Below are 16,862 nucleotides of genomic sequence, written 5' to 3'. Positions count from 1 at the left end.
AAACCTAAAGGTAAGCTAAAACTGCAAAAGTACTGGAAAATAAAATAGGTGCAAATCTTCCCCAACTTGACATAGGCAAACATTTCTTAGAATAAGACACAAAAAGAATGAATCATGCCGGGGGCGGTGGCTCAAGCCTGTAATCCCAGCACTTTGGGAGGCCGAGACGGGCGGATCACGAGGTCAGGAGATCGAGACCATCCTGGCTAACACTGTGAAACCCCGTCTCTACTAAAACATACAAAAAACTAGCCGGGCGAGGTGGCGGGCGCCTGTAGTCCCAGCTACTCGGGAGGCTGAGGCAGGAGAATGGCGTGAACCCGGGAGGCGGAGCTTGCAGTGAGCTGAGATCCGGCCACTCCACTCCAGCCCGAGCGACAGAGCGAGACTCCGTCTCAAAAAAAAAAAAGAATGAATCATTAGAGAAAAAAATTTATGGATTAGAGTTCATCAACATGAAATACTTTCTCTTTGAAAGACACTATTAAGAAAATGAAAAGACAGGCCACAGTATGGGAGAAAATACTCTGTCATGTATTTGACAAAGGACTGACTGGCATTTAGAATAGATAAAGACCTCAACTCAACAATAAGAAGACACCTCAATAACATTTTATAAAAGATACTGAGTACATGAAAAGATGCTCAACTTTATTAGTCATTAGATACCGTTACAACCATTAGAAAGGGTGAAATGGAAAAGACTGACAGAGCAAGTGTTGGCAAAGCAGGATTAACTGGAACTCAAACACAGCTGGCAGGAATGTAAAACGGTACAATTACTCTGAAAAACAGTATGAAACTTTCTTAAGGTAAACATATGCCTATCATGTAATCTAGTTATTCTACTCCTAGGTATATGCCCAAAATTAATGGAAACATATTACCATATAAAAACTTTTACACAAATGTTCATAGCAATGTTATTCACTGTAACTCCAAACTGAAAACAACCCGAATGCCCATCAGCCAGTGAACGGATTAAAAAGTGTATTATATTCATATATGGAATGGTATTCCCCTATAATACTAAACCATATTGAATAATATCCAGCAAAAGGAATGAATTACTCATATATAAAACAATAGGGATAAATCTGAAAATCATTAGACTAAATGAAAGAAACGAGACACAAAAAAATACATGCTATATGATTCTGTTAATATAAAATACAACTACGATATAGTGATAAAAAGCAGATCAGTGTTTGCCTGCAGTCAAGGGCAGGTGGAACAATTAATTTAATAAATTTAATTTTATTAAATTAAATTTAATAAAAATTAAAATATTTAAATATTTAAAAAATTTATTATACCTAAATTATTTATCAGTAAATTTTATAAGAAAAATACAGGAAAATGTTTTTTGTATAATTCTTCATAGTTGAAATCTATTTCTCCCCCAATAACAACCCTAATTCAATGGTACTGGTTCAGCCTTCTGAAACCACACCTATGAAAGCATAAGCAAAGAATATTTATTCCACTACAAGAGTCCCTTAAGTATTTGAAAAGGGCCAATTTTTTTTTAGCCTTTTCTTCTATTATATACTACCCTTCCTCAATCCCCCATTTTTTTTTAACATATTGTTTAAGTTCTAGGCTTTTTAACTTTCCTATTTTCCCACCTTTGAAAACACTTTATTGTCAATATTCCTTATAAACCAAATGCAAAACTCCAAGTGCTATCTGCTATGTCTTGTTTAATGGGAAGAGTATGGCTTGTGGAAAGAGCAGGAGATTGGGTATACAGAAATTTGAGTTTGCTGGCTCTGCCAATGACAGTTGTTTTTTTTTTTAATCTTAAGCAAAGCAATAACTATATATCTCAGTATCATGAGGGAGTTGGAATTCTTTATTTTACCTAAGATTTTACTTATTTTTGTATCCAGAAATGAAAGTATAGGTAAGAATCTTCTGAGAAACTTTCTCAATTAAGAAATACAAATCAACTGAGACATTCTGATCACAAGTTACTGAGGCCTAAAAATAGTTTTTTGTTTAGATGCTAGGGTAATAATAGAAAATTAAAAAAAAATTTTGGTATGATTTGAAAAGAATCATTTAGCTTTGCATTTAATTTGTATCCATGTTTCTATTTGCATATGTATCATTAGCCCTGAATTTCTGATGTTGGAGATTTTCCAGTCATATGCTTTAAACTGATAAAAACAAATACTGCACTTGATCTTAGCCAAAAGGCTGAGAGGTGATGCAGTCATGTGCTTTCAGACTATGCAGGTTTGTGACTTGCTACAAAATCTCCACGAGTTCAAAAAATTCAAAACATGTAGCAGCTCAGATGTTAGGCTGGGGAAAATAAAATATTAAAAAATTTGGAACTGCTTAGAGGATGCTTTGCTGTACATATTTTAATGTGATTTGTGTATATGAATATGTTGGGAAAGATGTCACTTGGGAATGAAGTTGAAAGAAAAACTCTTTATGCTTTAAGTCCACTCTGGATAGCAGTAGATATTACATATAAAATGGGAATTTGTTCAAAGCCAGATATTTTAAAAATATACTTCTTCTGATTGTAATGTTTAAGTAACAACAAAAATCAGTGTTAACTGCTGTTTAAGGGAAACGGGTGGTTTGTAGAAAGAGCTGGAGATCACATATAGGGGAATTCAGGCAAAATCGCTGTATTCGATATCAAATATTCATGTCCAGGATACTTCCCAATTTGGGGAAAATATCAGGTGAGTCATGTGAATAGTACTTTTATCCAGAAAAAAAATATGTTTAAACTCCCCAGTATTATACCTTATAGTCTACAAAATAACTTATTTTGCCAAAACTTCTGCCAAATGACTTGTGATACAAACCATCCTGCTGGAAAAAGAAGCTTCCTACTACTTGAGTGAACTACTTGCTCATTCCTAACGTGTGGATGGAATGGACAGTCTGAGCACAGGTTGCAGAAATTGGCAGGACTCCTTTTCAGAGCTAATGCTGTCATTTTTTTCAGGGTAGCAAATTTTATATTTTCTGTTAATTAAGAAACACATAAAACAGGTGAATAAAGATAAAGTTCCTAATGTTCAATGACCCCTTACAATTTGATAGCTCTTTTACTTCACAGGTATCTGAAAGATGTCCAATATACATTAACTCAGTTTACTTTTTTATTAATCACTCTCTTATCTTGCTCATTGTTTTCTGGGCTTATGAGGTTTTAATTCCCACTCAGTCTCCATATCTTTTCTTAAATCCTCAACCTTCACCTTTTGAGTTGTGTTTCTGGGCAGAACGCTTTCACTGGGACTTGCTTTAACCCACACTACTCCATTTACCAGTGGAAGGATAATGTTCTAAAACATCTAATATATGTATCTAATCTGTTCACCATCTGCTTGGTTTCATGCCATTGTCCTTCCCTCCCCATAACACACGCATACAAGGCACCTACCCTCAGCCACTCATTCAGACATGCACACACACGATTTTTATGAATTCTCAGAAACTTTCCCCATCCATTAAATGAGCAAATGCTTTTAAACTGTAGAGTGCTACTAAATTTTTTTGTGACACTGATGTTTCATAGGCCACTAATCTGAGTTAGATAAAGCAAAATAACAATGCAGGTAACTCATTTCCTACCAAAAACCATGAAGCATTATTACTCTGAGAACATGCCCCAGTTGTTGGAATCCTAGATTCTCTGACACTCCCTACCTAATAGTCCTTCTGGTTTCCCAGCTGACAGCTAGGAGAAGGGGCTTGACAAACTTTCCTGGTTTTAGCAATCACTTCAATTAACCATCATAATAGCATATACTTTTCTTTTTTCTTTTTTTTTTGTATTTTTTAGTGGAGACGGGGTTTCACCATCTTAGCCAGGATAGTCTCGATCTCCTGACCTCGTGATCCGCCCGTCTCGGCCTCCCAAAGTGCTGGGATTACAGGCTTGAGCCACCGCGCCCGACCTTTAGCATATACTTTTCACAAACCAGACTTACATTCCTGGTTGATTTCATAGCTCCTAGTTCTAGAACTTGCAGCCATGGTGACAGTTCTGCTGCCTGCTTCACTGCCTCTACCCTGGCAACATGTTGTTCTGAGGCTAGCAGATCTCGCCCAAGGCAAGATTCTCAATTTTGGAAGGCTTAGTGGGGCCAGGCCCGGGGAATGGTCAGTGAGTATTGCTTAAGCCGCCTCTCCTCCACAGCCTGGTCCCTGCAGTTCCTCTGGCTGCGTCTTGCTCCATCTGTTGCTCCCTGGATGTGAATGTGCCTCCCTTAGGCCACTGGGCACTGGGCTGAGAGGGTCCTAACCTCACCACTCATTCCCTATCGAAGAGCTACTCTATTCCTTTTGTACTTCAACATCTCCCTCTCCCTCCAGAAAGCTATTTCATGTTCTCAGGACTGGTGGAAGCCATGAGCAGCCAGAAGTTCTAGAGAAAATGTTCAAATTTATCCCCTTTTCCTTTCTAGTGATTATTGGTGGTGGCAGCTGTTGTGTAAAATGTGTCTATTTCCCTTTGCAGTGGCTTCAGACACTGGGTAGACATGTATACAGCACTCTCAACTTTGTTCCAAGGATCACTTGAGATGCTAAAATATATGCTATTGTATGTACCGTGCATTCTCAATCCTTTGACAAATTTAAACACGAGATAACCCATGCTTAAATGCATCCTAACTCAACATATATCACAAATGAATAATCATCTGCCAGTTGTGATAGCATCTCTTCCCTTTCCCCGTTTCCTGGAAAGGATTCCAGACAAATGCATTATTTCTGCTTCTACATAGTGTTTCTTATTTCTTATTCTGTCTACACATCAATTTGTTCAGTATCTTAACTGGTTATTTGTACCATTGCAATATCTCTTGATTAACTACAAAATTATACCACCTGTAGAAACTACCTTATTTCTGGACAATATATATATAATATTAATGCATCTTTGATCATATGGCTGCAAGATCCTGCCAACTACTTTTTGGCCTGAGACAAAAAACAAAACAAAACACAACAAAAATGCTTTTTTAAAAGTATGTTTTCTACTCTGACTTCTGACATTTAAATATCTTTTAAAGATATCTGCCAGTGGCTTCTGAAAGTTCCTTTAAATAATCTTTTTGAAGATAAAATACGTTGCATGTTTCATTAATACAATTTTATATAAGATTCTGGATGCCAGATTCTTAATTATAATGCTCAGGTAAAGTCTATTCCAGGCACCAACCACCTGAAGGAATATGTTAATTCTTATTTATACAGGGACTTTATAATAATGGCAAAAGAATATGCTAAGAATGACTAAACCTAGTATGCACAATGTGAAGTCTCTATAGTTTGCCTCACAAACCTGAATACAACTCACCATAAAATACACATACACAGGTTATGAGTCCCCACATACTTCTCCTGAAGAAACTGGCATTAATTTTTACTTAGGAAATAATTTATGCTGGTGCAGAATAATTCCCTTTGTCCTCAAGTTTATGTATTGGGACGTTTGCTTCCTAGTTCAGGGTTTGTGTTAACACATGTTAGAATCTACTTATACAGTCCAGTACAAAGAACAGCCATTGAATGCTGAATCTTTCTTAACTGATTTCTATGGAAAGCTTATGTTCTTTGTAATATACCTTAGCTGGCTGTGGTTCTACGGTGCGTTAGTTCTAGGCCTAATTGGAACACCCTGTCTGGCAGTTCTATTAGGATCAACATTCTTGAATTTGGAGAGCAGAAGATATTTTAAATTCATTTTGGTAGGAGGAGTCAATTTCTGCCTGAAAAGAGAAAAAAACAGATTTCCTGAAATATGAGTATAGGATCTTATACAAGACCATTAAACACTCTCCTTAGTCATTTGGAACTCAAGGAATTGCTTTCTAATCAATTTATGTCATTATGTTCTTGGTTACATAGATACTTACTAAATCTTTCCTAAAGAAAAATTATCCTGGCCAGGCATGGTGGCTCACACCTGTAATCTGAGCACTTTGGGTGGCCAAGGTGGGCAGATTGCTTGAGACAACAAGTTTGAGACCAGCCTGGGTAACATAACAAGACCTCATCTCTACAAAAAATAAAAATAATTTTTAAAAAATTAGCAGGGTGTGCTGGGGTTGTACATACCTGTGGTCCCAGCTACTTGGGAGGCTAAGGCAGGAGGATTGCTGGAGCCCAGGAGGTTGAGGTTACAGTAAGCCATGAGGTTACAGTGAGCCATCACATAATTGCCTTCCAGCTTGGGCAACAGAGCAAGACCCTGTAGAAAGAAAGAAAGAAAGAGAGAGAGAAAGAGAAAGAGAGAAAGAGAGAAAGAGAGAAGGAGAGAAGGAGAGGAAGGGAAGAAGGGAGAAAGGGAGGAAGGGAGGAAGGGAGGAATGGAGAAAAAAGAAAGAAACAAAGAGAAAGTGAAAGAAAAAGAGAAACTGAAAGAAAAAGAAAAGAAAGAAAGAAGCAAAGAAAGAAAAGACAGAAAGATTTTTTTTTGGTTTGTGCTTAATTCAGTCTTCCTTTTGTTATTTAAGTATCTACTGAATTGGGCCTAACTCCCAAACTTTTCTTTCCTCCTGAGAATCCCATCATATCAAACTAGTTTTATTTCCTTTTTTCTTTTTTTCTCAGAAATTAATTTTGTAATTCTCAGTTTCTTCCCAAATGATCTCTTCACTGTTTCTTGTCCAAATCTGACAATAAAAAACACAACACATTTCTGGCTGTCACTTGCAGAAAAATAGTCTTGAAACCTCAACATATCTTGGTTCCTGCTTCTCTAGAGCCACCAACACTAATTTTTCTTTTTCTTTCTTGCTTTCTAAGATAGCGGATCTTGCTCTATTGCCCAGGTTGGAGTGCAGTGGTGGGATCACAACTAACTGCAGCCTGGAATTCTTTGGTTCAAGCCATTCTCCTGCCTCAGCCTGCCAAGCAGCCAGGACTATAGGCACACACCATCACACCTGGTTAGTTTTTAAAATTTTGGTAGGGATGAAGTCTCGCTGTGTTGCCCAGGCTGAGACTAATTTTTCAATATCAATTCCTACTGACTAATCAGAGTGTAAAAGATGTGGATGTTACAAAGTAAAGAAAATTTTGGTAATGTTGGATATATCAGCTAGAACTCATGGCATTGGCTGTAATAGCATTATCATATGTCCCAGCAATTCCACTCCTAGATACATATCCAAAGGAATTGAAAGCGGGGACTTGAACAGAGATATCTACACACGAATGTTCATAGAAGCATTATTCACAATAGTCAAAAGGTGGAAATGTGGAAACAATTCAAATGTCCATTAGTCAGGATTACAAAAGGATAAACAAAATGTGGTATACACATACAATGGAATATTACTGAGCCTTAAAAAGGGGTAAAATTCTAATCCATGCTACAACATGGATGAACCTTGAAAACACTGTGCTAAGTGAATAATCCAGAAACGGAAGAACAAATATTGTATGATTCCACTTATATGAAGTACTTAGGAAAGGTAAACTCAGAATTAGAAAGTATAATAGAGGCTACCAGAAATTAGGGAAAGGGGAAAAGGAGGAGTTCCTGTTTAATGGGCAGAAATTTTGTTTCTTTTTTTTTTCTTTTTTAATTATACTCTAAGTTCTGGGGTACATGTGCATAGTGTGCAGGTTTGTTCCATAGATATACATGTGCCATGTTGGTTTGTTGCACTCATCAACTCGTCATTTACATTAGGTATTTCTCCCAACGCTATCCCTCCCCCAGACCCCCACCTCCCAACAGGCCCCAGTGTGTGATGTTCCCCTCCCTGAATGGGCACAAATTTCTTATTGGGGATAATGAAAAAGTTCTGGGTATGGATAAGGGTGGTGGTTATACAACATTGTGAGTGTATTTAATGTCCCTGAATTATATACTTATATATGGTTAAAATTATAAATATTATTCAGGTTTTACCACAATGAAAGAAAGAGAGAGAGAGAGAGAGAGAGAAAGAGAAAGAAAGAGAGAAAGAGAGAAAGAGATAAAGAGAGAAAGAGAAAGAAAGAAGACAGACCGAAGAAAGAAAGAAAGAAGAGAATGAAAGAAGGGAAGGAAGGAAGGAAGAAGTAAGGCATGAGGACGGACGGAAGAAGGAAGGAATGAATTCCTTTCCTGAAGAAGCCTATGTGGCCGTAATTCCTAAGGCCTTCGTCTTCGTCCTTCCTCCCTTCCTTCACTTCCTACCTCCCTCAAGACTCCTCCCTAACGCCTCCCTCCCGCCGCACCAATGCACCTACAGAAGAAAAAAGAAAGCGCACCTTCTAGTGGAAGCTGGGTGCAGAGAGAGCTCTGTATTCTTGGCTGCAGCTGTCTAGAATGGAGATTGTCTCGCTAAGCTGGGACTTGGGAGTCTTGGATAAAATACCACAGACCCTTGCCTTTCTTACGAATTTTTTATATCTCTTACTTGAAGAGATGTTTCTTCTTTTGCTATTTGCTCTTAGGATCATTTCCAGAGGGTCTGAGTCATTTTTCTAGAATTTTCACCAGTTTCACTGAAAGGTGAGATAGCAGAGCTCTTTATGCAGTCATGCCAGAAGTTGATTGGGAAGACTATATTTCAAATTTTAGTCAAGTTATTCAATTTGGAGGATTGCTTATAACGTTGTTGCATTGGTTGTAAAACTAAATCTTTAGGATTAAAATGTTTTCTTGAGAAACGTGGCAACATTACTCAAAACCATGGCAATCTCTCCCCCCAAAATGGGATTTTTAGTAACTTTATCACCGTCCTGAGGCTTCCTTTTAAAAACTGAAGCTTTGACATTTTTACTACATTATTTTAAGAGAAAGGTAAGGCTCTATAGATTCCCCACGCATTCTTGAATAAATGAGTGAACGAATGAATGAATGTTTTTGTTGATGAACATGGTGGCCATTTGCTACTGTGTGCTTTGACAGTAAGACTCCCCCTGTACCTGCCTGTTGCTGAATTCTATAATTCTATCACTCAAACCCTATCTTAGTTCAAGCTGCTATAACAAATTACCATAGACTGGGTGGCTTAAACAACAAACATTTTTCACAATTTTGGTGCCTGAGAAGTCCGAGATCACAGTGCAGGCACATTCAGTATTTGGTGAGGGCCTCCTTCCTTGCTTGCAGATACCGTCCTCCTGTATCATCACATGGCAGAAAAAGAGCGAGCTAACTGTCTGGCCTCTTAAAAGGGCACTAATCCTACTCATGAAGGCTCTACCCTTGTGAGTTAATTACCTGACAAAAGTCCCACCTCCAAATACCATCACATCGGGGGTTAGAATTCAACGTATGAATTTCAACACATTGGGGGGTTCACTATAGCAAATGCACTGTTTTGTTATTTTCTTCTATGCAGCCTATGGAAAGTAACTTTCCTCTCCAGTATTTTTGAGAGGAATGATAATTCAACCTTTCTATTAAGAATAGTTTATGCAGTCAGAATGTTATTTTCTCCAAGAGACAAAGACTTGTTATTTTATCAGTATCCAAATAACTGGCCTATCCAATTACTGGAATAATTTTACATCTCAGCGAAGGTGGAAGAAATTAAGGTTCATGAGCATTTACTGTGTGGTAGGACTATTGTAAATATTATTTTATTTAACCCTTGCAGCAGTATCTAGGAGGTAGAGCTTATTAGTATCATTGAGGATGAAGAATTAAGACTTAAAGGTTGGGTCTTTTCCAAGGTCATACAGCTAATTAACAGTAGAGCTGCAAGGGAAAAAGAGAACAGGAATAGGGCAGTCAGACAGCAGTAGGTTGGCCCTAGATGTCACAGGTGGGGGTTTCCAAAGGAAGGATAAATGTCTGCAAGAAAAGCGTCATTGATTCGTTGCTATTTTATCATCTAGAAAACATTCCCTGCCAAATCTTCAGAGGACAATTCTAAAGAAACTTAAAAGGATAACTTATAGTTTGTTCATGTTTAAAGTCTAAGAACACATTATTGCCCCGTTTTTATAAATTCATGTTGGCTAAACATATTTAAAGATCATTGTGTTTTAGAACATTTATTTCCGAAATTTAACTTTATTTCTGAATCAAGTTCCTCAGTAATACGGACCTCATGAGTGCCATTATTATATTTGATAAATAATATAGGTAAAACACTTTTTAGGTACGGAGAGACTGGAAGTCCCAGAGCTAAGGCCTGGCTAATTTTTATGAGAAAGGCAGGTTGGGGTATGTTTGTGTAGTTGTTGTACCCTTAGGGAAAGGGTACCACTTAGAAGACCCTTAGAACCCAGGATTAGGAGCTGTATTTAACGAGAATAGACACAGTAATCTGCAAGAGATATATTCAAAACAGTTATAAACTTTTGGAGAAAAAAAGGTAGGAAGGGAGAGGTTGGGGGCTCGGGCGATCCATTGCTTGGAGATCGGCTTAGCCAGGCTCAGGGCGGGAGGGTCCTCCGAGGGGCTGATGAATCGGCGCTCGACTGGCCTAGGAGCTGCCCGCAGGGAGTCCTGTGAGGACGGGACCGGACGCCCGCGGGAAAGGTGGGGACCGGGGCCCGACGCCCGCGGGGAAGTGGGGACCCAGCCGAGCCGTCCGGGCAGCGGTCGATCTCTAGAGCCGTCTGCTGGGCAGGCAGCGGACGGGCGCGAGTTGTTGGTCACCAGCCGACTCCAGGCCGCGGGCCGGCGCCAGGCGCCTCAGCCGCGTTTCCAGTCAGAAAGCGGTGAGGCTTGAGGCCCGCTCGGGCGCAGGACGGGCCCAGTTCCCCGCGGGGTGGGACTGACTGTGCTTCCGGCCCGTCCCTAGAGTCGGCTGATTGGTGTCTTGCGTTCTGGTGTGTGGCGCCCCCTTAGCGAGCTTTGACGGGACGTACCCATCTGTCTGAGCCGCCGGTTTCACATCGGTTGGAGGAAACGGGAACCTGGGGGTGGAGTGACGCGCCCCAGCGCCCCGTTCTTGCGCCACTCTCCCGGCCCTAACGCCTCTGCCTTGGATGTAGTATATTCTCCTTAGGAAATCCACAGAGCTGTTATTTTGCTTTAGGTGCTGATAGGGTCCCCAGCCGGACCCTTCTAGCCCTGTTGGTGCCTGGGGACAGGGGGTGAGATCTGGGGCTCCGATAATTGCATGGTCCTTTCCCAGGCCGAGCCTCGGAGTAATTTGTTCCCGATGATTTTTCCTTCTTTGTCAAATTCTCTGCAGTTATTTGTGACGGTCGGTTATTCCCGTAAATGTTGTTCCCGACTTCTTCCGTAACTCACAAAAATTTCTAGCAAATCAATAATTTGTATCTGAGTTTCTGTACTTCTAAAATAAGGAGTATATTTCTGAGTAAAAATAGTAAGAAATAAGTAATAGGCCCGCAATTTTATACAGTAAGTTTATACAATAATTGTATGCAATACAATAATTTTATACAATAATTGTATATAATGCAATAGTTTTATACAATAATTGTATACAATAAGTAAAATTACAGAAGACAAAATGGTGAATTGTCATTAATATAACTACAGATTAATTGTATCTAGTTGTATTAATATTTAAGTAGAGATTGTCATTAATATAACTAGAGAAGGTGCAGGTCTGCACTGCTAATTATGTAGTCTCAAAAAGTATTTTAACAGTGATTATAGCAGAGCAGACACTTAAAAATAAAACTACGTGGGATATTGTTTGTTGTGTTTGGCAGTCTAATTTTGTGCCATGTGCTGAAACTAAAACTTTAATAATAAATAATGGGAACTTAGAAAATCTGAATCTAAACCTAAAACTTCAATTAATTTAAAATAGCATCCCCTCACATCACAAACTCACACTGAACTGTAGCATGGTCCCTTTTAGGACCTGTGTTTGTTTTTTTAAAAAAGATTTATTTACATAATGAAAGTGCTAAATTCATCATCTTTTAGAACCTTCATGATTTTATTTACATAAATCCTGAACTAGAAAAAAAATTCACATTTTTCAGATTGGTCAAATTTTAAGTTTCTAAGTTAACAGAAAATTATTTTTATTTAACATTATTTTTATAAAATGGTTATTGCTAATGCATTTATTCCACAATAAATTCGTATGGACCATTTACTGTGTGCCAGGCACTATTCTGGGTTATTGGAACACATTAGTGAGCAAAAAGTCCATGCTTGCTCTAAAGGGAGAAACATAATAAACAACTAAGCATATACTATAATGTTGGTTATCAATTCATGCTATGAAGAAAAATAATGCAGGATGAGAGGATGCAGTTTTAGATAAGCGGTGTTTTTTTCCATAGGAGTGTATAAGAACTAAAATATGTACACGATATTTTTATTCTGAACCCAAAGCAAGTTATATTCTTGTATGCTAGAACTAGAAATCAAAAATTCTTTTGAAAATATATGCTGTTTGTATAGGAGGTTTTTGTTAGTTTTTTGCAACACTTTTCTTCCCAAATGTTTTAAATTTGTAGTTTTGTTGTCTATTTGTAGTTGCTTTGGGAAGAAAGTATTCAAGTGTGTAAATGTTAGCCTTAAGATTTTCGACTTAAATTCTGAGGTAGCAAAGCCATATGAAAGTGGCCTGGTGAGGTTTATTTTAGAAAAAGTTTCTTTTGCTTGAACGTAGTTTTCCTAAAACTAGAAAGGTAACATTTTATTTGTTACTTTTTGGGCACTATAAAAACGTGATTAACATTTTCATTTATACTTTTTCAGATAATTGTTTTCAAGTTCTGAAATTGTTTACTTAAAGCTGTTAAAGACTTCGCATATTTCTGAATGACTCCCTCTACCTCCTGCCCTATTATCCTAGGCTTCTATTTTGCGTATAAATTGTTTTAGACATATATAGAACCACACTAATTTGTTTCATGTTTACACTTGTTTTTGTTGGTAACTGATTAATAGATAGAGAAAAATGAAGAGGGCAATTATATTAAACAGATGGAAGGGGGAAGAACCCAATAATGAAAACAGCGAAAAACCCCACAATATTCTATATCAGTAAGAACAGCCCTAAAGTATGTATATAGGTTTAGTTCTCATACAGTAGCATTTGTCAAGCAGTGTACGTGGAAACATTCTCTCTTCCCCACATCACTCCCACTTGTATCTCATCCCCACATCAAGGAGGATTCAAAATTGGAGAGACATAATCTGACTTGGTAATGCGTATTTCTCCACTAGATGGTGGCATTAATACAGTTTCTTTGATTGTAGTTTCTGTCTTGAGGACAAATTTACAATGTATTAACTAAAACAGAAGAAACAGAAATGTGATTTATGTTTTGCAATTCATCTGATTTTATGGTTTGTCATATAGAATGTTCTTTGATGTTTAAGAATTTAGAAAAAAATGGGATATGCAGGGGAAAATAATTCTAATGGGAGCTATGTATGTATCTAGAGACTGTTTTTTTTTTTTTTAATCACCTTTGCATCTTTGTTCAGCCCCAGATTTTTGTTATGTTCCAAGGTGGCCATTGCTGAATGTTTTTATCCTTTGTATTTAGATAATATCTCTGAGTGCAAAAATTATCTTTTAAAAAGAATGTAAACATATGTATTATATGCATTATATAATATGATTGTATATATGCATATGTATGTTAAACTTGTAATTTTTTTATTTTGAAAAAGTTCAAACATATGAAAAAATATTATGATGAACCCCATATACCTATTACATAGCTTTAGCTGTGATCAACTCATTGTCAATATTATTTCAATAATCCTTCATCTCTCCCCTTTATTTTGAAGCAAATCCCTGCATATGTACATAGTATATTGTTAGAGGTGCACACATTCACAATAAAATGTGCTGTCCTAACTCAAAAATAAAGGTGTGAACAAAACATTAAGAGCCCAAGAAGACTGATTAATTCTGCCTTGAGGAAGAAGACAAATTCAGAAAAGCCTTTGAAGAAGAAATGTCATTTGACCTATACCTTGAAGGATGGGAGGAATTTGCCAGTTGGAGAATGGAAGAAAGCATGTTCCAAGCATTGGAGCACTATGAAGAGAAGGGAGCAAGTTTGAATCCATGAATGAGTAGAAAACAGAGAATAATGTATTTGAATGTTGAAGTGCTTTGAAGGAAGTTGCAGACGATGAAGCTGGAAGGATAGTCTGTGGTTATATTTTACAGGAGACTGTGGAAAATTAGTGATTATAGTTTATACAAAATAATTTTCTACATCTTTATAAACTACTTTTTCCATATTTTGTAGATTTATGACAAAGTCCAGTTTTCAACAATGCTGAAATCAAATGATTGCTCGTTTTCTTTGGATAATTTGTTTTTTGAAAAACCAGATGAAGTTGAAAAGTAAGTCTCCCTTAAAGATTGATAACACAGTGTATTACTTTAGGGTTTTTTGAATTTGGGTGAGTTTTAGTTTTCTCTCTGGTAAATATACAAATAAAAATGAGGAATCAACAGAACGATATTTCAGTTACATATGTGGTAAACATGGAATTCTCTTACCAGTAGTATAGGGGAGTAACTGAAGTTTAACATCTTAAATGTTATGATTTAAAAAGTAGAATAGATTTGGGCCTGGCATAGTGGCTCACGCCTGTAATCCCAGCACTTTGGGAAGCTGAGGCGGGTGGATCACCTGAAGTCAGGAGTTCAAGACAAGCGTAGCCAGCATGGTGAAACCCTGTCTCTACTAAAAGTACCAACAAATTAGCCGTGCCTGGTGGCCTATGCTGCTAATTCCAGCTACTTGGGAGGCTGAGACATGAGAATTGCTTGAAGCCAGAGGCAGAGGTTGGAGTTAGCCAAGATGGCGCCACTGCACTCCAGCCTGAGCAACAGAGTGAAACTCAAGAATCGATTATTGCCTATTTTGCTTGCATTTATTTGCATTTCTGGTTTGTTCGGATTGTTTTTGTCCAAGCTAAAAATGGGAAATAATGCTCAAAGAGTAGCTCAGGACAAGGAATGACGTCACCATTTGGAAACAATGAACAACAGTATGCCAAAGGCAAAGTATGATAGGCACATTAAGTGCTGGCAGGAAGTAGGGGTGGGAATAAAGATGTGAGACCAAAGAAAATAAGACTAGAGAGTAGGTAGTATGTTAAATACTGGCTTTTATGGATTTTCATGTGCATTGTTCAATTTTGAATTTTCTATGTATTTTTAGTGTATTGTACTATCCTATTTTAGTGAGGTATATTTATTGCCTCATTATTTTACTTGTTCATTCAAATATTGATTGAAAGTTGAAAGGGTTATAAAAAGGATGAAACAGACTTTTACTTACACAATACTTAAAATCTAGTTGAGGAGATTAAACACACAGATGGAAAGACATTAATAAGTAATATGACCATGTAAGTAATCATCTATACTGGGACACTTTTGAGAGTGAAAGAGCACATCCAACTTGGGCAACATGTGTTAATCAGGTCTGGCCAATGCAAATCTTATAACATGGTTGTTTTTCTGAAAATATAGTCAGAAATATGTGCAAAGCAAATGACAGGCATATGTTCATGCAATGAAATTTCAGACTTGGAAGGAAGGTTGTCTTGGACTACACAGGCAGGTCAGGCTTTTTGGGTAGTAGGGGGAAACTGTAGGAGGCTTTGAAGGATTTGATAATTCCTATAGGAAGAGAAGAACTGGGCATTTGAAGGCAGAGTGTTAGAGCAAGAGAAAAAGAATGGAGATAGGACAATTCATGGTACTTGTAAGGGATAACGTGTAGAGAAGTTGCCTGGAATAGACGATTCATGAAGGAGAAACATTGGGACGGACATAAAGTTAGAAATTCTAAGTTGAGGTTAGATGGTGATGTGTGTTAAGTGCTGGAATAAGGATTTTGGATATAATTCACTATGGATTAAAGGCTATGGAATTAAATCAACAAATATTTATTGAAATTATGTAAAGGACTTTGCTAAGTACCGCTGATGTAAATGGACATAAAAATAAAACTCAGGTGTTTATAATCTAGAGGGAATATCAAATATCTGTCAAAGCTATCCATCTACTTACCTGCCTGTTTCTCGCTATTATCTATCTGTACATTCACACACCTCAAGGCAGACTATATACATATTAGAGATTCCCTCTATAAGAAGAAGGGAGGAGAAAATCTTTGGGAACCTAGGGAGATTTCTTGGAAAAGGTAGGATTTGAGCCAGCCTTTGAATATAAGCTCTAGTGCCTAGAACAATACCTGACACATAGTACTTGGTAAATAATTACTGAATGGATTAATGAATGCATAAAATAGTGGAACTTCTGTAGGTAGATGTCTGAGGGGGGCAGGGCGCAGGGGCAAGCTGAGTAAATATCTTTGAATGAGGATGAGGAGTGACCAGGCACGGTGGCTCACACCTGTAATCTCAGCACTTTGGGAGGTTGAGGTGGGTGGATCACTTGAGTCCAGGAGGTTGAGACTAGCCTGGCCAACATGGTGAAACACCGTCTCTACTAAAAATACAAAAATTAGCCGGACATGTTGGTATATGCCTGTAATCCCAGCTACTGAGGAGGCTGAGGCATGAGAATCACTTGAACCCAGGAGGTGGAGGTTGCAGTGATCTGAGATCTTGCCACTGCACTGCAACCTGGGCGGCAGAGTGAGACTCTTGTCTCAGAAGGAAAAAAAAAAGATGAGGAGAGACGGAATGCATTATCTATTTGTTATACAACAGGGAGTTCAGTTTAGTTTAGACTATAAGGTATGTGTAGGAGAGTTAAAACTGTAAGGTAGTCTAAGGCTACTAGGAAGTTTGGCAATCTTTGAAAGCCACTGAAGGATTTTGAATGGAGTAATGAAATGAAAGCAATTCCAAATGAATGTGGTAGGAACTTGTAAAATATATTAGAGAGAAAGCCTGGAGGCAGTGAGGGCAGTTAAGACAAGTTAATAAGAGCCTTGATTGTTTTAATGACCATGGAAACACAAAGGAAATGATGAATTTA

The 16,862-nt window shown here is 37.8% G+C and overlaps 1 protein-coding gene and 1 pseudogene across 1 annotated transcript in view; one reads left to right on the top strand and one right to left on the bottom strand.

The window, feature by feature from the left end:
* Positions 1-2,054: 2,054 nt before the first annotated feature.
* LOC115899314 lies at positions 2,055-2,214 on the bottom strand (annotated as a pseudogene).
* An 11,934-nt stretch (positions 2,215-14,148) lies between these two features.
* Positions 14,149-16,862, top strand: part of HFM1 (helicase for meiosis 1) — a 129,869-nt gene continuing 127,155 nt past the window's right edge. The window contains exon 1 of the mRNA XM_010370387.2: positions 14,149-14,243. Coding sequence (XP_010368689.2) covers positions 14,173-14,243 — 71 coding nt within the window. The 5' untranslated portion in view covers positions 14,149-14,172. The remainder of the gene's footprint in view (positions 14,244-16,862) is intronic.

This window comes from Rhinopithecus roxellana, chromosome 8, assembly GCF_007565055.1.
Source record: "Rhinopithecus roxellana isolate Shanxi Qingling chromosome 8, ASM756505v1, whole genome shotgun sequence".
In the NCBI taxonomy this organism is placed as follows: domain Eukaryota; kingdom Metazoa; phylum Chordata; class Mammalia; order Primates; family Cercopithecidae; genus Rhinopithecus; species Rhinopithecus roxellana.
Note: the sequence above shows the minus strand (reverse complement) of the source record. Positions and strands in the feature narration are given on the sequence as shown.